The sequence below is a fragment of the Brassica napus genome, unplaced genomic scaffold, assembly GCF_020379485.1.
Source record: "Brassica napus cultivar Da-Ae unplaced genomic scaffold, Da-Ae ScsIHWf_913;HRSCAF=1296, whole genome shotgun sequence".
Taxonomy (NCBI): Eukaryota; Viridiplantae; Streptophyta; class Magnoliopsida; order Brassicales; family Brassicaceae; genus Brassica; species Brassica napus.
In genome coordinates this window covers 55,600-76,997 of record NW_026016950.1, presented here as the reverse complement: position 1 = coordinate 76,997, position 21,398 = coordinate 55,600, and the positions used below count along the sequence as shown (strand labels likewise).

The 21,398-nt window shown below is 33.8% G+C and overlaps 2 protein-coding genes, 1 non-coding gene and 1 pseudogene across 3 annotated transcripts; 1 reads left to right on the top strand and 3 right to left on the bottom strand.

The window, feature by feature from the left end:
* The first annotated feature begins 9,390 nt into the window (after positions 1 to 9,390).
* On the top strand, positions 9,391 to 11,121 carry LOC125606644 (annotated as a pseudogene).
* A 3,386-nt stretch (positions 11,122 to 14,507) lies between these two features.
* On the bottom strand, positions 14,508 to 16,106 carry LOC125606628. Its single transcript, XM_048775543.1, has one exon. It carries the CDS (start codon positions 15,608 to 15,610, stop codon positions 15,155 to 15,157), a length of 456 nt encoding a protein of 151 aa, XP_048631500.1. The 5' UTR covers positions 15,611 to 16,106; the 3' UTR covers positions 14,508 to 15,154.
* Positions 16,107 to 18,220: 2,114 nt separating this feature from the next.
* Positions 18,221 to 21,145, bottom strand: LOC106405988 (oxygen-evolving enhancer protein 1-1, chloroplastic-like). Its single transcript, XM_048775544.1, has 4 exons — positions 20,822 to 21,145; positions 19,495 to 19,863; positions 18,916 to 19,209; positions 18,221 to 18,809 (listed from the first exon to the last, which is right to left on the bottom strand). Exons 1-4 carry the CDS (start codon positions 21,143 to 21,145, stop codon positions 18,348 to 18,350), a joined length of 1,449 nt encoding a protein of 482 aa, XP_048631501.1. The 3' UTR covers positions 18,221 to 18,347.
* On the bottom strand, positions 20,009 to 20,082 carry TRNAI-AAU. The gene has a single exon. It is a non-coding gene; the product is annotated as a tRNA-Ile (tRNA).
* Positions 21,146 to 21,398: the final 253 nt, after the last annotated feature.

Sequence of the window (21,398 nt, the reverse complement as noted above, 5' to 3'; positions counted from 1 at the left end):
TTTTTAATCAAATAATTTAGTAAAACTTTGAAAATACTCCCTAATTGGTGGAATAAACCATTATAAAGTCACCATTTTCTTCAAAAACGGAGACAAAAAAAGGCTCAAAAACCTCTTTGAACATCACATATATTAATGCCGAATGCAGCTGTGCATTAAAACAATATTGTCATATTTTTTTGACATATTATCAAAATCTATGTATCACCTCCTACGATATTATTGAGTTTTTGGTAAATGCTTTATATATGAAGCATATTAATCTTTAGTGTTGTTTTAAATTAAAACCAACTTCTACATTAGTATTAATTTATGCTAAACTTTATTTCAGGGTACATGAGCATTGTTCAATTTCTTTTATAAATAATTTAGTAAAACTTCATATACTCCAAAATTTGTGGACTAACCATTACAAAATCACTATTTTCTAGAGAAATGGAGATAACAAAGGTTCAAAACTTCTTTGATCATCATCATATATAAGTACATGATGCAAACTATGCATTAACGCAGTATTGTTATATTTTTTGAATTTTTTGAATTTTTCTCCAAATCTATGTGTTAACCCAAACAAAAATATTGAGTTTTTGGTAAGTGCTTTATATACTGAAAACTATAATCTTTAGTGTTGCTATAAAATTTCAACCACATTCTCAATTTTTATTAATTTATGCTAAACTCTCTTTCATGGTACATGAGAATTGTTCAAAATTTTAGTCAATTAATTTAGTAAAAACTTCATATACTCCCTAAATCAGTAGAATAATCACTATAAAATCGCTATTTTCTAGAGAAACGGAGACAACAAAGGTTCAAAACCTCTTTGACAATCATCATATATTAGTGCAGGAGGCAACTATGCATTAAAATAATATTGTTATATTTTTTGATTTTTTTCTCAAAATCTATGTGTTTACCCCTACGAAAATATTGAGTTTTACGTTAAACGCTCTATATACTGAATCTTATACTTTTATGTTGTGTTAAATTTTCTAATGACATTTTAAATTTGTATTAATGTATGTTAAACTCTCTTTCATGATATATGAGATCATTCTAATTTTTTTTATCAATTAATTTAGTAAAACTTCATAATACTCCATAAATCAGTAAAATAACCATTGTAAAATCACTATTATCTTGGGAAAGAGAGACAAAAAAAAGATTCTAAACCTCTTTGATCATTATCATATGTTAGTGTAGGATGACTATCCTTAAAAAAAATATTGTCATATTTTTTGAATTTTTGTCCAAATCTATGTATCACTATGAATACATTGAGTTTTTGGTAAATGTTTTATATACTGAAGTCTATAATCATTAGTGTTATTATAAAATTTCTAACCACATTCTAAATTTGTATTAATTTATGCTAAACTCTCTTTCATGGTACATAAGCATCGTTCAAAGTTTTTAGTAAATTAATTTAGTAAAACTTCATATACTCCCTAAATCAGTGGACTAACCACTATAAAATCGCTATTCTCTAGAAAAAAGGAGACAACAAAGGTCCCAAACCTCTTTGACCATTATCATATATTAGTGCAGCAGACAAATATGCATTAAAAAAATATTGTTATATTTTTTGAATTTTTCTCAAAATCTTTTTTTATGTATTTACCCCTACGAAAAATATTGAGTTTTTCTAATACTAAAGCTTATACTTTTTATTGTTGTGATAAATTTTCTAATGACATTTTAAATCTATATTAATGTATGTTAAACAATCTTTCATGATATGGGATTATTCTAATTTTTTATCAATTAATTTAGTAAAACTTCATAATACTCCCTAAATCAGTGGAATAACCATTATAAAATCGCTATTATCTTGGGATACAGAGACAAAAAAAGGTTTTAAACTTCTTTGACCATTGTTACTGCAAGATGCAACTATGCGTTAAAATAATATTGTTATATTTGTTTAAATTTTCTCATAATCTATCTGTCAACCCCTACAAAAATATTGAGTTTTGGTAAATGCTTTATATACGGAAGCCTATAATCTTTAGTGTTGTTTTCAAATTTCTAACCACATTCTAAATTTGTATTAATTTATGCTAATTATCTTTCATGGCACATGAGCATCGTTCAAACTTTTTGATCAATTAATTTAGTAAAACTTCATATACTTCCTAAATCAATGGACTAACCACTACAAAATCGCTATTCTCTAGAGAAACGGAGACAACAAAGGTGTCAAACCTCTTTGATCATCATCATATATTAGTGAAGGAGGCAACTATGCATTAAAATAATATTGTTGTATTTTTTGAGTTTTTTCTCAAAAACTATGTGCTTACTTACCTTTACGAAAATTTTGAGTTTTACGTTAAACGCTCTATAAACTGAAGCTTATACTTTTTACTGTTGTGCTAAATTTTCTAATGACATTTTAAATTTGTATTAATGTATGTTAAACTCTCTTTCGTGATATATGGGATCATTCTAATTTTTGTAAAACTTCATAATACTCTCTAAATCAGTAAAATAACCATTATAAAATCGCTATTATCTGGGAAACAGAGAGACAAAAAAGGTTTCAAACCTCTTTTAACATCATCATATGTTAGTGTAGGATGAAGTATCCTTGAAAATAATATTGTCATATTTTTGAATTTTTATCCAAATCTATGTATCGCTATGAATATATTGAGTTTTACGTTAAACGCTCTATATAATGAAGCTTATACTTTTTAGTGTTGTTTTAAAATTTCTGACCACATTCTACATTTGTATTAATGTATTTTAAACTCTCTTTCATGGTACATGGACATCTTTCTAATTTTTTTATCAATAATCTAGTAAAACTTCATATAATCCCTAAATAAGTGGATTAACCATTATAAAATCGCTATTTTCTAAAGATATGTAGAAAACAAAGATTTCAAGCCTATTTGACCATCATAATATGTTAGTTTAGGATGAAACTATGTATTAAAACGATATTGCTATATTTTGATTTTTTCAAAATCAATGTATAAACCAATACGAAATATTTAGTTTTATGTTAAACGCTCTATATACTGAAATCAAAATTTTTAGTGTTGTTTTAAATTTATAACTACATTTCACTTTTGTATTAATGTATAGTTCTCTTCATGGTATATGAGAATCATTATAATTTTTTAATCAAATAATTTAGTAAAACTTCAAAATAATCCCTAACTTTTTGAAATAACCACTATAAAGTAACCATTTTCTTCAAAACAGAGACAACAAAGACTCCAAACCTCTTTGAACATCATCATATGTTAGTGCAGAATATAACTATGCGTTGAAACAATACTGTCATATTATTTTGGAAATTTTCTCAAAATCTATATGTTAAACCTTACGAAAATTCTGAGTTTTTGGTAAATGCTTTACATACTGAAGCATATAATCTTAGTGTTGTTTTAAAATTGTAACCACATTCTACATTTGTATTAATGTATGCTAAACTTTCTTTCAAAGTACATGAGCATCGTTCAATTTTTTTATAAATTAATTTAGTAAAACTTCATATTCTCCGTAAATTAGTGGACTAACCATTAAAAAATTGCTATTGTCTAGAGAAATGGAGATAAAAAAGGTTCCAAACCTTTTTCATCATCATCATATATTAGTACATGAGGCAACTATGCATTAAAGTAATATTGTTATATTTTGATTTTTTTTAAAAAATCTATGTGTTAACCCCTAAGAAAACGTTGAGTTTTTGGTAAATGTTTTATATACTGAAGCCTATAATCCTTAGTATTGTTTTAAAATTCTAACCACATTCTAAATTTGTATTAATTTATGCTAAACTCTCTTCATGGTACATGAGTATCGTTCAAATTTTTTAATCAATTAATTTATTAAAACTTCATATACTCCATAAATCAGTGGACTAACCACTGTAAAATCGTTATTCTCCAGAGAAACATAGACAAAAAGGTTTCAAACCTCTTTGACCATCATCGTATATTAGTACAGGAGGCAACTATACATTAAACAATATTGTATATTTTTTGATTTTTTTTTGAAAATCTATGTGTTAACCCCTACGAATACATTGAAGTTTTGGTAAATGCTTCATATGCGAAGCCTATAATCTTTAGTGTAGTTTTAAAATTTAAAGCCACATTCTATATTTGTATTAATTTATTCTAAGTTCTCTTTGATGATACATGAGCATCGTTGAAAATGTTTAATCAATTATTTTAGTACTTCATATACTCCCTAAATTAGTGAACTAATCACTACAAAATCGCTATTCTCTAGAGAGACGGAGATAACAAAGGTTCCAAACCTCTTCGACCATCATCATTTTATAGTGCAGCAGACAACTACTCATTAAAACAATATTGTTATATTTTTTGAATTTTTCTCAAAAATCTATATGTTTTACAAAAATATTGAGTTTTACGTTAAACACTCTATATACTGAAGCTTATACTTTTTATTGTTGTGTTAAATTTTTTAATGACATTTTAAATTTGTATTAATGTATCTTAAACTCTCTTTCATGATATATGGGATCATTCTAAGTTTTTATAAATTAATTTAGTAAACGTCATAATACTCCCTAAATCAGTAAAATAACCATTATAAAATCGCTATTATCTTGGGAAACAGAGACAAAAAAAGTTACAAATCTCTTTGAACATCATCAGCTGTTAGTGTAGGCTGAACTATCCATAATAAAAATATTGTCATATTGTTTAAATTTTTATCCAAATCTATGTATTGCTATGAATATATTGAGTTTTATGTTAAACGCTCTATATAATGAAGCTTATCTTTTTTAGTGTTGTTTTAAAATTTCTAACCACATTCTAAATTTTTATTAATGTACTTTAAACACTCTTTATGGTACATGGGCGTCTTTCCAATTTTATATCAATTAATTTAGTAAAAGTTTATATAATTCCTAAATTAGTAGACTAACCAGTATAAAATCTTAATTTTCTAAAAAAAACATAAATAACAAAGATTTCAAGCCTTTTTGACCATCATAATATGTTAGTTTAGGATGAAACTATGCATTAAAACGATATTGTTATATTTTTGATTTTTTTAAAAATCCATGTATAAACCCATACGAAATATTTAGTTTTACGTTAAACGTTGTATATACTGAAATCTATACTTTTTAGTGTTGATTTAAAATTTCTAACTACATTCTCCATTTGTATTAACGTATGTTTAGCTCTATTTCATGGTATATTGGAATCATTATAATTTTTAATCAAATAATTTAGTTAAACTTTGAAATACTCCCAAAATTAGTGGAATAACCATTATAAAGTCACTATTTTCTTCAAAAACGGAGACAATAAAGGCTACAAACCTCTTTGAACATCACATATGTTAGTACAGAATGCAGCTATGCATAAAAAAAATATTGTCGTATATTTTGAAATTTTCTCAAAATCTATGTATCAACAAACCCAACGAAAATATTGAGTTTTTGGTAAATGCTTTATATACTAAAACATAAATGTGTTGTTTTAAAATTTATAACCACATTCTACATTTGTATTAATGTATGCTAAACTTTCTTTCAGAGTACAAGAGCATCGTTCAATTCTTTTATAAATTAATTTAGTAAAACTTCATATACTCCCTAAATTAGTGGACTAACCATTACAAAATTGCTATTATCTAGAGAAATGGAGATAACAAAAGTTTCAAACTTCTTTGATCATCATCATATATTAATATATGAGGCAACTATGCATTAAAAAATATTGTTATATTTTTGATTTTTTAAAAAAATCTATGTGTTAACCCCTACGAATATATTGATTTTTTTTGTAAATGCATCATACGCCGAAGCCTATAATATTTAGTGTTGTTTTAAAATTTATAACCACATTTAATATTTGTATTAATTTATGCTAAGTTCTCTTTGATGGTACATGAGCATCGTTCAAAATGTTTAATCAGTTAGTTTAGTAGAACTTCATATACTCTCTAAATCAGTGAACTAACCACTACAAAATCGCTATTCTCTAGAGAGACAGAAATAACAAAGGTTTCAAACCTCTTTGACCATCATCATATATTAGTGCAGTAGACAACTATGCATTAAAACAATATTTCTATATTTTTGAATTTTTTTCAAAATCTATGTGTTTATCCTTACGAAAATATTGAGTTTTATGTTAAACGCTCTATATACTGAAGCTTATACTTTTTATTGTTGTGTTATTTTAATTATTTTTATTATATTTCGTATCTGAAGGGTTTTATTACTTTATTGCTTATGTTTCGTCATATCTTTACTTCATAAATGATTGTATATTATTTTTTGCTTACTCTTATAACTCTTATCGTCTCTCTTACACTACCTATAGGAAAAATATACTAAAATATAAACAAGTTTAGAAAAAAATAGGATTAATTTCTATACTTTTATTTTACAATATTTACCATTGTTTCTATGCAATGTACCTTTATAATATATATTAATTCAAATTAATAATCTCTTTAAATCTACTCATTCCGCACAGGGCGCGGATTATCACCTAGTATGTTAGTACATGAGGCCACTATGCATTAAAACAATATTGTTATATTTTTAAATTTTTCTCAAAATCTATGTGTTAACCCATGCGAGAACATTGAGTTTTTGGTAAGTACTTTATATACTGAAGCCAATAATCTTTAGTGTTGCTATAAATTTTCTATCCACATTCTAAATTTTTATTAATTTATGCTAAACTCTCTTTCATGGTACATGAGCATCGTTCAAATTTTTTAGTCAATTAATTTAGTAAAACTTCATATACTTCCTAAATCAGTGGAATAACCACTATAAAATCACTATTTTCTAGAGAAACAGAGACAACAAAGGTTTAAAACATCTTTGACAATCATCATATATTAGTGCAGGAGGCAACTATGCATTAAAACAATATTGTTATATTTTTTAAATTTTTCTCAAAATTTATGTGTTTACCCCTACGAAAATATTTAGTTTTACATTAAACGCTCTATATACTGAAGCTTATACTTTTTATTGTTGTGTTAAATTTTCTAATGACATTTTTAATTTTTATTAATGTATGTTAAACTCTCTTCATGATATATGAGATCATTCTATTTTTTTATCAATTAATTTAGTAAAACTTCATAATACTCCATAAATCAATAAAATAACCATTGTAAAATCACTATTATCTTGGGAAAGAGAGACAAACAAATTGTTCAAAACCTCTTTGAACATCATCATATGTTAGTGTAGGATGAACTATCCATAAAAAAATATTGTCATATTTTTTGAATTTTTGTCCAGATCTATGTATCACTATGAATATATTGAGTGTTACGTTAAACGCTCTATATAATGAAGCTTATACTTTTTAGTGTTGTTTTGAAATTTCTAACCAAATTCTACATTTGTATTAATGTATTTTACACTCTTTTTCATGGTACATAAACATCTTCCTAAGTTTTTTTATCAATTAATCTTGTAAAACTTCATATAATCCCTAAATTAGTAGACTAACCATTATAAAATCGCTATTTCTAAAAAAACATAGACAACAAAGATTTCAAGCCTCTTTGACCATCATCTACTTTATTAAAACAGAAGTACACTTAAAGAATACCCCTAAAAATTCAACAATATTTACAGTCAAATGCCATTGAGAATTAAATTAGTCTTACCTTAAAAATGATTGTTTTTTTCCACATATTCATTGTTTTCTTAAAATAACTGAGACAAACTACAAAAAAGAAAACATATTATTAATAACTCAAACAACTACATATTATTAATTCTCCTGAAATATCGCCACCGTAACATCAAATTACTAATTCCCCTGCAATATCGACACCGTTACTTTGCTTATTATATGAGTCTCATCTTTTGAATAATACGTGTGTCAATTTGTATTTTTTTAATCTCTGTTTGTCACAAATAACCATCGTCACATATGCATGATCCATACAGTTTGAACAATTTCAGTTTACTTTAGTTTACGGTGTCTCTAGCTTATTTATAACTACCTTATCATATTGATATTCCAGGACTCATATTCATGCATATGGATCATGCATATGTGACGATGCATACCGGCATATAGAGTTACTACCTTACTATATTATATATATAGGGAAAGAAAACTGCTTACTACCTTACTATATACCGGCAATATTGCAGAATCTACTACTTTATTTCTAAACAAGATTTTCCTTTCAATTTCGGAACAAGGAAGATATATATGAAATTTAATCCATAACTACTAAATAACTACTAAACAATAAATGCAATATTTGAATTTCAGAGATATAATCTTACCCTTTCCTATTTTGTTGGTTTCACAATAACAAGCAATCAACAGAATATTCTACATATTAATGCAAATATGAGATGCCTTAGGTGGTTATTGATCCGACTTCGAAAAAAAATAAGGTTGTAATATTTGCAGAATCTACTACTTTTTTTCTAAACAAGATTTTCCAATATTTAAACTTATTGTCATTAAGTTTCCAATACAGAGATCGGTCTCCTGTAAATATTTAAACTTAATGTCATTAAATGATACTAAAAATACATCATATTTAACGTAGCTTATTACGGACGAGTACGATCTAATAATGAACTTGAATTTTATTTTTACGAAAAAAGTGAATCACTTGACGTATGTAACATTTAAAATATATTAACTACAATATAACAAATGCATATAACCTACCTATACTTTAGCTTAAAATGGTTATGTTCAAGTTTTATATAGTCAACTTACATCATGCATCGATCGATGTACAATATTCAAACCACCTATAGTTTTCGTTTTCATTATAGGATGTATCAACTAACCAATCATCCTATTGATTTTTTAAGCTTTATAAAAAAAGTCAATAAATACAAAGCCTATAAATAATTATTATTAATAAAATTATGAAATTATTTACAATTTAATGACTAATTCATCGTCTTTTTTATATGTTAAATTTTTCATAGAAGTTTAAAAATCATTGTTTTCTGTAAACATGTATAGCTAATTTATAATCTTTTATGCCATACTAAGTCATAATATAATATTTCTTCATATTTTACATTAATACCATTGTTTTTATATATCGTCTACAAATTTCTAATTACGTCTATTTGTTCAATTTTTTATATGATATCGAATATTCATCATAAATAGATAGTTTAAGACGGCAAAAAATTATTTACTTGATGAATATAATACATCAAATATTACAAATACATCATTTAGTTAAATAAATAACCAAAAATCGAAAATTTATATCCGCGCTGGCGTGCAGGTCAAGGTCTAGTAATATGTTAGTTTAGGAGATTGGTAGAGACCTCCTGGTGATGCAACTAGGCTAGATGGTCGGAACAGGAGAGGAGATTAATGCTGGGATGACCCATGGCTCTCACACTGTGAACAGTTCAGACCAATGGGCCCGGCCCCAGAGGCTCTTCAATCGCTAAAGGTCTCGGACCTGCTCCTGCCAGAGACAAAGGAATGGGACTTAGCAAAAATCAAGCTTACTCTACCTTTCCATAAGGACCAAATCCCAGGGATTCAACCTAGCAGGATGAAAGCAGCAGATGAACTCATATCGCTGAAAAATACTACGGGAGAGTATTCAACTAGATCAGGTTACCTGATTCAATTGGAAGCTCGCACCGCTGAAGCTCCCACAAATCAAGTTGCTGCTCCTGACTGGCTAGCGAATGTCTGGAATGTAAAAACATTGGAGAAAGTCAAAGTTTTTATTTGGAGATCCCTACACGATGCTCTACAACAATCCTAGTAGTTTCCCACTGATTACTCTGAATTGTTCACTCTTTAATGCACAGCGCCAGCTTTCCAGAAAAGAAAAGAGATGAACCTTTTTCCAATACTTCTTTTGAAGCCTCTCAACGCACCAAGCTAGTGAGTACGATCATCCTTCTTTTTTCCAAACAATGTAAAAGATATGTGATAAAAAAAAGTGGGGATATTAGTTTGACATGATTCTTTGGATTTATCTTTCTGTTTCTTTGCCTTTACACAAATGTTTATGAATTTTTGTCTAACTTGGTTTAGGACATGGGTCGTTCAAATGAATCAAGCAGAGGAGCGAAGCATAATCACTATCATTCAAACACTGAAACTTCTCTGAAGCATGAGGTAAGGTGTACGTTTTTTTATTCTTTTTTACTAGGTTTTCACGTTCTTGTTTCGTGGATTAGGGCTCAATCACCTTGTTCACAGGTTGATCAGCTGGAGACAAGATTAGAAGATCAGTTTAAGGTTCGCTGTGCATTATAGAGAAGGCGCTAGGTTATGGAACAGCTTCTTCTTACATGCTGACTGAAACAAACGACATTCCCATGCCCAAGGTCTGTCACTTTCATTTTCCAAAACTGTACAGAAACGAGTTCCGTGGAACTAAAGAAACCTTACTGTTTTTACTTTCTTGTTCAGCAAGCTACTGACTTGATCAAAGAAATTGCGCTTCTTGAGATGGAAGTTGTACATTTGGAGCACTATCTTCTTTCATTATATCGAAAAGCCTTTGACCAACAAATAACCCCAAATTCAGAGAGCAAGAAGCCGAAGTCTCCTTCTGTACTTACAACCCCTACAAGGCGTCTAGATTTTTGTGAAGAACCTTGTACAACAGATCCTCTTCTTGATGATGGCAGAGACAGAGTGGACCCTGTTTTCACCGTAGCCACTCCCAGCGTTCAACATTTGAGAGTATAAAAGCTTCTCCAGAAGATTCTTGGAGTAAAGCTATCCGCTCATGCCACTCCCAACCGATGCACGTGCACAATGGAGAGAATCTAATCAGTCTAGCTGAACATCTTGGCACGCGAATCTCAGATCATATTAATTCCAGAGACACCAAACAAGTTGTCTGAAGGAATGGTCAAGTGTAAATCACAGACTTTCATCATCTCCAAACTCGTCCTTATCATCGAGTGCATTTTCTCCCTCTGACCAGTACGATACATCGAGCCCTGGATTGGGAAACAGCTCCTCTTTGGATAACTCATTCCATGTAGAAGGAGAGAAGGACTTCAGTGGAGAATGCAGCAACATAGTTGAAGTGCTTTGCATTCACAGAGACTCCAAAAAGGCCAATGAGGTCGCAGATCTTCTGCATTACTTTAAGTGAGTCGCTTTGAGATTAACATGATGAATGATGAGGGTAGAAGGTGAATTAGGGGATCTTGAAATGTTTAAAATACTTGCAGGACACTTATCAGTAGATTGGAGGAAGTGGATCCAAGTAAGTTGAAACATGAGGAGAAGCTGGCCTTCTGGATAAATGTGCACAATGCACTTGGTGATGCATGTAAACTTTCTTTCTTTGAACCAATCAATCTCGGGTTTTTTTCCGGCGCTTAGCAATTTATATCAACGTCTTATAGGCTTATTTAGCTTATGGGACTCCACAGAACACTGTGAAGAGATTGCTATTGCTACTCAAGGTAACCAACATCTCTTTGCATGAACCATCCTTTCGTATTATATGTCTTGAAATTTTCTTGTATTTCTCCCAGGCGGCATATAACGTTGGTGGGACACACAATTAGCGCGGAAGCAACACAGAGCTCAATTCTTGGATGCAAAATGTCTCATCCTGGTCAGGTAACTTTGAGAATAAATTATGAAACGTTGGCTTCAAAGAGCACAAAGCTTACTTGAGTAAAAAAGACTGTTTTATGTTTTCATATTTTTCTCTTAATAACTGCTATTTGCTTCAAAGAAGTTCAAAGCAGGAGGAGATGAAAGATTAGCAGCTTACGCAATCAACCATCTTGTAAACTTAGAAACAAAAGACTCGTAAACTTGACTTGTTATTATCGTGAGCAAAGCTCTGTTTATATACAACAACGCGATTCCTTTCTCCGCAAGGTATTAGGACTTATCGCTAACTTTAATTAATAACAATACAGGAAGATAAACCCAACATGAAGTTAATCCTTATCTAAGGCTTATCTTCCTAATACTCCCCCTCAAGTTGGAGAGTGAAGATCCTTGACTCCCAACTTGGAAGACAGATATTCGAACTGAGGACGTCCAAGTGCTTTAGTGAGAACATCAGCAACCTGATCCTTAGAATGGACATATGTCGTAGAGATAAGGCCAGCCAGTACAGCATCACGAACACTGTGACAGTCACGCTCCAAATGTTTGGTGCGCTCATGGAATACCGGATTCGCCGCAATGTGCATAGCTGCTTTGTTGTCACAGAAGAAGGGAACTGGCTTGGTTACTGGTACACCTAGATCCTTGGAGATATTGATGACCCATTTGATTTCTTTTGTTGCAGAGCCCATGGCTCTGTATTCAGCTTCAGCGGAAGAGAGTGATACCGTCTTTTGTTTCTTGGTTTTCCAACAGATAGGTGAGCCACCAAGGAATACAACATGAGCACTCAGCGAACGCCGAGAGGTAGAACAGTTACTCCAGTCTGCATCTACATACAATGAGATGTCCAGTTTTGGGTCAGAAGAAAGAAGAATGCCCTGTCCTGGACAGCCTTTAAGAAACTTAACAACACGAATGGCAGCATGCCAATGATCCTCACGCGGAGCCTTCATGAACTGAGACAAGAGATGAATGGCATAGCACAGCTCCGGTCGAGTATTGGCCAGATAGACTAGTCTGCCGACGAGCCGTCGATATTGCTTTGGATCGGACAACAGTGGGCTCTTGTCTGCGGCCAGATGATGATTTTGCTCTACTGGAGTTGCGGCGGGTCGTGCATTGGTTAAGCCAACATCAGCAATAAGATCCAGAGTGTATTTCCGTTGAGAGAGAACCATGCCTTCATCAGAACGAGCGACTTCAATACCGAGAAAGTAACGTAGCTTTCCCAAATCTTTCATCTTGAAGCACCGACTAAGATATGCCTTGAATTTAGACATAAGTTCCATACAGTTGGTTGCAAGGATGAGATCATCAACATACACAAGCACCCGAACTTCTTTATCTCCTTTTGTAAACGAAAACAGAGAATAGTCATAGTAGGACTGCACGAAGCCAAACTCGATAAGAGCAGACGATAACTTTGAAAACCAGCATCTTGGTGCTTGACGCAGACCGTAGATAGACTTGTTGAGTCGACAAACTTTGGTAGGATCAGAATGTTTGAACCCTGGAGGAAGCCTCATGTAAACTTCTTCTTGAAGATCTCCATGGAGAAATGCATTGTAGACATCCATTTGATGAACTTCCCAGCCTTTTGCAGTAGCCAATCGAAGCAGGAAGCGGACTGTGTTCATTTTCACAACAGGAGCGAACGTCTCCTTAAAGTCACAACCTTCTTTCTGATTGTTACCACACGCAACCAAACGAGACTTGTGACGACGTATTGTGCCATCAGGATTGAATTTGTTTCGATAAATCCACATACATGGAATAGCTTTCTTTCCAGGTGGAAGAGAAGAAATATCCCACGTCCCATTCTCCTCTTGAGCAACAATCTCTTCTTTCATTGAGTCACACCAAACTTTAAATTTGATAGCTTCAGAGTAGCTTTTGGGTTCAGAGGCAACAGTAACTGCAGCTAGAAAAGCTTGATGCGAGCCTGAAAATTTGAGATTAGTAACATAATTACTGACTGGATATTGAATTTTACCTTGGACTGTTGCAGAGGACGATGATGAAGAGCAGATGGGAACGAGATGGATTTCTTCAGTATCTTCTACGCACTGAGCATTGTGAGACACATAATCTTGAAACTTGGCAGGTGGGGCTCTGTTTTTCTGACCACGACCTAATGTCTCAATAACAACAACACTCTCAGAAGAATCAGCAGATACAGACGTAGGTTGCACGTTATCACCAGACGGAACAGGGGATGCAGTGTGTTCTACAGCAGGTGACTGCTCTGTTGTTGGTGAGGAAGGAAGAACCGGTTGAGACGGAGGTAAGACCGGTTCAGCATTACTCCCCCTGTCGACTGCAACGGGTAGCTCTTGAACAATCCAGTCATCATCTGAAGACAATGGTAATACTGGAAGAGCTTTACTTGGCTGATTCGTAGTGACCGTATGTGTATCAAAAGGAAATTTATTTTCATGAAAAATAACATCACGAGAGATCAGAAATTCTTTTGTATCAAGATCATAGACCTTCCATCCTTTTTTATTGTAGGGATAGCCTACAAAGATAAGCCTTAGATAAGGATTAACTTCATGTTGGGTTTATCTTCCTGTATTGTTATTAATTAAAGTTAGCGATAAGTCCTAATACCTTGCGGAGAAAGGAATCGCGTTGTTGTATATAAACAGAGCTTTGCTCACGATAATAACAAGTCAAGTTTACGAGTCTTTTGTTTCTAAGTTTACATGGTATCAGAGCATTACAATCCTGAAACCTAATCTTCCTTTCTCCGCAAGGTATTAGGACTTATCGCTAACTTTAATTAATAACAATACAGGAAGATAAACCCAACATGAAGTTAATCCTTATCTAAGGCTTATCTTCCTAATACATCTTCTACATTTTTCACTTACCTCCGGCACCCACTCCGATCCCCCGGTATTCCCCTTAATCTTTAAGAGAATCATTGAAACCCTTTTGAATAATTGCCCAAAAAAAGCGCTGAAGTATGTGCTTCTTGGATTGTTGTTTTGTTTAAAATAGGTTCGTGTATATACACCAAAAAGAATCAAGCAAGAGCTAGAAACGTCGAAAGAATAGTATATAAGAATGAACTTAACCGAAGCATACCGGAATCTTCAATACAATGTCTTAAGGGATGTCGTAGTAAATCACGCAAGGCCATTGATTGGAACCCTCCCAGCTTTACATTCAGATATCTTATTCTTAGAGAAGCTGCCAAATGAAATTTATTCGTATTAATTAATTTTGATGGTATGTAAACGCCAGCTTGTTCGATCATGCCGGTTAATTATTAGAGAGATTCATAAACTTGTTAGACGTCGAACATTTATGTACGTGTTAGATGATTAACTTGCCTTCGGAAAAATTGCATTAGATTCAAGATTGGAATCACATCACTATAATATCATCCTCCTCCTCCTCCTCCTCGTGTCCATTTCTCAAATTCTAAGCAACCAAATATAGAAAAAAAAATCCAAAAGTAATGGATCATTTTGTTTTTCTCCATTAGAAAATTAAAGTCAAACGTCTCTAACTACAGTTTCTACGTCGGTCGATTTATTTTTATGGTTTGCTCCACTAAGTTGACCCTACTCGGCGATGCTGCTCAAATTCGCCGTAAATCTCCTCTTCCCTTTGCCACAGCCTCTTCCACCACCGCCATTTGTCTTCGCTCGGGCGATTTTTTTGGATTGGTAATTTATTTCCCAAATGGAGTCAGCGCAACTGACTCCGCCGCTCTTGGTCAACGCGGAGCTTGCTTTAACGGCCAGCGTCGCCATTTCCTCCGCCCTTAGGGGATGACTGAGCCACGTCAGCGGTAAAACGAAGTAAAGTTGCCCCAATCGGAGCTCTTCGTTACCAGAGACTGCTGAAACTGTATCGTCGAAGTCCATTTCGTCTGAGTTACATACGAAACTCGTCGGGTATATCTGCAAGATCTGCCAAACTTTGACCGGATACGAGAACTCTTCTAATGTCCCGTCCAGCAATATTAGCTTCGCCGAATCTCCCCTCATACATTCACGTGAAACGCATGCACCCATTTTTCTTTGTTTATATGTCTCGTGAGTTTGATGTTTGTGTATGTAGAGTATACGTACCAAGTTGTTGTTGTTTGTGATTTGTGAATTGAAAGATCAGACGACCTTGTGACGAGTTTATATATAAGAACAATCGAGGAAGAAGAAAATAGCCTCAAGAATCTAAAGTACACGTCTGACTTGTCGTGTAATAATAACAAGGGAACATGACAGCTCAAGGTTTGGTTATTATTTCCCGAATGATTTAAACAGACAATCACGCTAAGGGTAGTTCGGGAAAGTAGGAGAAATCAACGTGGCGAAGATTGAGAGAGGAAGGAACTTAGGTGGTGAACTGAAGGATCGGCGGGAGACAGAGGCATGGCCGGCTAGCAGACAAGATTGAGTTGGCCTTGGAGGTTTCGCGTCGCCGGTGGGTTAGATCTCACGTTAAGACAATAGGGACCAGTGGACCAGCATGATAGAGTTGGCCCCAGATTCTTTTGGCCCTTTTAGGAGATACAAGAGTCACCTACCGTACGTGATATTGTTTTCTTTTTTTCTAAGAATTAATAGTTCAAAAATTGATCTTTTTTTATTACTACTTTATTTTTTGCATGAGTGCATTAATGAGCACGTATAAATTATCGAGTGTCTCAATAATGCTTTTCTTACTTCGGACATATTGCTTTCTGTTTATATATTTATGAACGTTCAATATTTATTTATAAATCGATCTGCATGCCATCAAAAGTAACCAATTCCTTGGCTATATTTGGTAGTTTTGGACCAAAAGGTAACTAAATAGATATTTGCCCTACCGCTCGATCGATACTTTCTGAACAGAAAAATAGCTCAACCTTACTATATACACAAACAAATATATATTCCGTATGGTTTGTGTGAGACTGAAATCACCCACGTCTCCACCGATACAATACTAGCGGATGGCAATCTTTGTTTAATAAAGTTGATACTCTAGCGCTGATACATCATTGTTTCCACGTACGTACAGTAGTAGAACTTGTCTCGATAGACATTTTATTGAATAATAAAACAATTGCTCGTCAGATCTTAGTGGATATTGATCTCCCACGCGGTGACATCCATATATAAGACCTACAATAGTTATTACATGATGTTTTTTTTTTTTTTTTTTTTTTTTTTTTAACAGGAGGTTCAAAGGTGACCCGTAATCCGCACGTGGTTTCCGTTTGCCCAAAGGCCCGTAATCCGCACATGGTTTCCGATTGCCAACCATCTAATCCCCCTGGCCCGGAACCAGCCGGCACTAATACCCATTACCCAAGGACCCGGCACCAACGCCGCGATAACTTTAAACTTGGGGAGGGCGTAAAGCATTCCGTGGCCACAGGGGGTATTCGAACCCGGGTCCGTATTGGTGTGTTAACTACCTCAAGACCACTAGCCCACCACCCTGTGGTTTTACATGATGTGAAATTGGACAATAGTACAAAATTGCTTTCAAAATTCCTTTCTAAAGCACGAGTCCATGTTTTTGTCCCGATTTTGAAATGATCTTTATTTGGTAATTTTTAAAAACATTTTTACTGTTGCATAATATATATTTAATACTTTTCGTTAATTGATCTATAATCCGTAAGATGGAATTTAACATGCTTCAGAGCATGTGATAGATTGTACTAACACACACGCTTGTAGAATCTACTGTAAGAATATCTTTGAATTTGTGATGAGTGTATGCAAGATCTGTAGTGTACGTTTCTGTATGAATCCGATATCTCTAGATATAAAATAGAATTGTCCCCGAGAAGTTTACATAATTTCATTATTCATATATATATATATATATATATACTAGTTCTAGAGGTTTAAAACTTAAGAGAGAATCTCTCTGAAATCTGCATTGTTATGTGCTGTCCCACGCCAATGAAGTTGTCTGTGTTCTTTCATGTTTCGAGATTTAAGACCAAGCACAGACCAATAATGTTTTATTTATAAGTTAAACACTGTTTTGTTTAATGTTCACACCCATGCACATTAAATACAGGGTAAGTAAGGTCCATAAGGAGCAAGCTGATTAGACTACATTATTTATACGAATTTATAAAACCTAATTTCCACTTGTTATTCGCCAGTATATTAAACTAATTTCATATAAATATATCAAAAGGCAAACCAACTAATTCATTGATTATCAAAATGGTTCGACTGTAAACTTATAAATTATAAAACAATAATAATTTTGCTTTGAAGTGATTTTTCGTGTTAGTAAACCGTAATTAAAATTACCACTCTATTTAAAAAGCATAAATAATATTCTATTTGTTTCAAAAAGATGTATGTTTTGAAGATTTTTCAAAACATTTTAAATATTGATTATAAATGTATTACTTATGATTAATTAGTTTTAGCAAATCAAAATTTAATAAACACCGATAATTTTTCTCAAAATTTATAATTACCATTATTAGTTAGTAAATATACACTGAAATTCAAAACAAGTTTTTTGTAGAATATATATAATTTTGAAAAGGAGGGAATAATTCACAGTAACCTGGTTAGAGATTACATAACTCATCATATCAGCTGCACAAGTTATTTCTCAGCATTATTAGACCATATGATTAAAGTTAAATAGAGGACTATATATGGATACAAAAAAAACTTAAGATTTAGGGCATGTGCATTTTTTTTATAATAGAAGAAGAAGAAACATCAAAAGATGTACTCATTGTAATCAAATACAAAGAGAAGATGTTTAGATATGATAACATGATCACTCAAGTTGACCATACCACACCCCTTGGATCTTCACATCCTTAGGTACCTTGGCACCCAAGTCAGTATCCGACGGCTGAAGACTTTCGAACACTCCGATCACTTCTCCTGTCTCAGGTTTGCTCTTGGTCACTTTCAAAGTGATCTCTCCCACCGAAGCTGCCGTGTTCTTCACGTTCTCTTTTGAAAGCTCCTCTTCGTCACCTCTGCCTCCAGCTGGCAATGCAACGGCGTTGTCATATCCTGTGGAACCACCACGGCCCTTAGGGTCCAAGAAGGAGGAGCCACGGTATGAAGGGACTAAGAATTTGCCAGAGAAGTTGTCTGGTTTGCCAGAGGCGTCAAGCTGCTTGACGGTGAAGAGGAATGGCACACGCTCGCCTCCTGGAAGCTGGACAGTGACAGCAGCGTAGTCGATGCCGTCTTCTTCCTTGAAGTTAACGCTTCCGTCAGAAGAAACCTGCTCGAGAACCGATTATAAAAAGAATCACAAACCCTATTCGTAACCAATAAAACAGACAGTTTCTTGCGGTGGAAGCAAAAAGAAAAAAAAGAAAAAGAAAAACCTCGAAGGGGCCTTCGATCTCGTCAAGAGTGTAGGTGAGACGGGTCATGAGCTTGGTGTTCTGGAAATCAGGAGGCGCATTCTTGCTAACACTCTCAGCCTTGACGGTGAAGGAAGTAGGCTCGAAGCAGAACTTCTTGCCAGCGTACTTTCCGGGTTTGAAGGAGAAAGTCTCGGAGCCACCGTCAATAGTTGGGCACTGGTTGGCCGTTCCAGTTCCCTTAACTTCCATGTAAGTCTTGCTCTGAATCTCGTCGTAAGTCAGTCTCTTCGGAGCTCCCTCTGCACTTGCTCCCTTTCATTACACCACAAACACATAACAATTTCAACTTAATTGTGATCCCAATAAGCTTTCCAATTCGTAAAATCGTATCATGTACCAATTTGGTACTAATGATACACGAAGATTGTGAATATAACGCATTCTAATATTCTGTTGTGATAATCTTAAAATGCTATTGGTTTAGTGTACTACTTTCAAGGTGGCAAGTTCGATGCATTGTAAGAATCATTGTTAGAAACTGTTATTAATAGTTCGTAATAAACTTATATGGAAGAACCGGTGATAGGAGGAAGTTACCGAGACGACGAGAGCAGAGGTTGCGAGAGCGAATCCAGCGATTTTGACAGCGTCGGAGCATTTACCGGCCAAGTCCTTGAAGTCAGATTGGAAGGAACATGTGAGGCGAGCAGAGGATGTTTCTAGTCCGAAAGATTTCCCGACTGTCTGAGTCGACCGGAGGTGAGCACTGCCGCGTGAAGGAGCGGTGGAGATTTTAGCGGCCTGAAGGAACGTAGAGGCGGATTGGAGAGAGGCAGCCATGGCCACAAAGTCTCTCAAAAAAATGTTTAATGGTTGTCCTGATCCGAAGCAGAGGAAAGACCTAAAAGAGTAGTAACATTCGTTAGGAGAGAGAGAGAGATAAGATTTGGGATAAGGCGAGAATTTTCATTGGTTTGTTTTGTGGGAATCGGAGTTACTGGTTTCTTCTCTTGCCACGTGTCCGAATGCTAAGTGGTGATATGGATACGGTCTCACTCACTGATGCTGACATATACAATTGTTGCATTAATTAATTAAAAAAAAACACAAATGGCCCATGCAGGTTTCGAACCTGCGACCTTCGCGTTATTAGCACAACGCTCTAACCAACTGAGCCAATGGTTCTTCGATGCTTACAAAAATTGTTAATTACATCTTCCTTGAGAAAAGCAATCCAAGGAAGCAACGGTTTGCTACGTTCGGGTGTTTAATCTATGACCGCTGTAAGGGACTGAAGCTTGGAAGCCCTTGAGCAGCTTAAGTTGACTGAACCACCGGTTTTCCTAGCGCCAAGTTCGATATCAGAGGTGGCTCGTGTTGCATCATCTCTTCATCAAGTTGAAGCAGCACAGCTCTAAATCTCCTAATTTTGACGAGCTATTGGTTGAGCAGCATAATCTGCAGTCTCTTTGCGTCAGGAAGTAAAGCGTTTTGCTAATACCCCCTGAAGAGATTGGATAAAAACAACAGTTATTGTTCATGTCAGAAATAATTTTTTTTTTTTTTTTAAATTTGAACGGTTTCGAAAATTTTGTTTGGATTGGTGATTTAGCAACATGTCATGTCCAAAAAATCTTCCACAATACATGACATCAATTTTGTTCGAATAGTTCGGATTGGTGATTTAACCTCGACCAACTAAACTTCCACAAATCTCAACATCCTACCACCTCTCCTAATTAATCTGAAAAAAAATCCTTAAAACAACATATTGTTTATCCATATATGAAATAAAATACAACCATATATTATAATTAGCATATGTTTATCTTTAGATAAAATAAAATAAAAACATATAATATAATCTTTTCGTAGCTAGCAACCAAGCCTAATTAATGGTGGTATGGTTGACACTTCTAGTTACTAGACTATCTCGTTGCATAGAACTTCTATCACATCCGGTGTGATCATCATCCTTCCAGAAGTTATTACTGAAATCAAAGTCAAACGTTTTCTCAACCTGACAGTCGGTGGAATGGGTCCAGTCCAAGATCAACCTATCTTCTGATTTCTCAATAAGTGTCACGGTGCACCACTGATCTGTTCTCACGTTCAATGCTTGGAGTTGGCATACTGATAGGTTTCTCCAGACATCTTTCTCTTCAGCTCCTTGGCTTGTTCGTTGGTAAGCTCCAATCCAGTAATCAACGTTGTGATTTGGTGTATTGTCTCTGTGTAACGAAGCCATTCCATTTTACTAGTGTTTGCTGTCTCCTTCTCCAAAATAGGAGCAAATCTCTTGGCAGCTTCACTTTTGATCTAGACCACATTATTGTTTCTGTTTCGTTTCTCATAATAAGAGATCACCTACATATATATACTTAACAACATGCCATTGAATTAAATTAATTGGAAATCTAGTTGAAACCTCTAATATTACTTTTTAGTCTATTTTTACATTTTTCTTTCAACGTTTACTTTTACATTAGTGAAAGTATTTT

Bases quoted from the DNA above. Each gene is read 5' to 3' on its own strand.
- LOC106405988 (XM_048775544.1), bottom strand. From the start codon at position 21,145: ATGGCTTCGTTACACAGAGACAATACACCAAATCACAACGTTGATTAC. The intron at 19,864-20,821 runs GTAACTAGAAGT...ACAAACCAATGA, and splicing joins CTATGCAACGAGATAGTCTA to AAATTCTCGCCTTATCCCAA. The intron at 18,810-18,915 runs GTTTTTCTTTTT...GTTCTCGAGCAG, and splicing joins AGATCGAAGGCCCCTTCGAG to GTTTCTTCTGACGGAAGCGT.
- LOC125606628 (XM_048775543.1), bottom strand. From the start codon at position 15,610: ATGGGTGCATGCGTTTCACGTGAATGTATGAGGGGAGATTCGGCGAAG.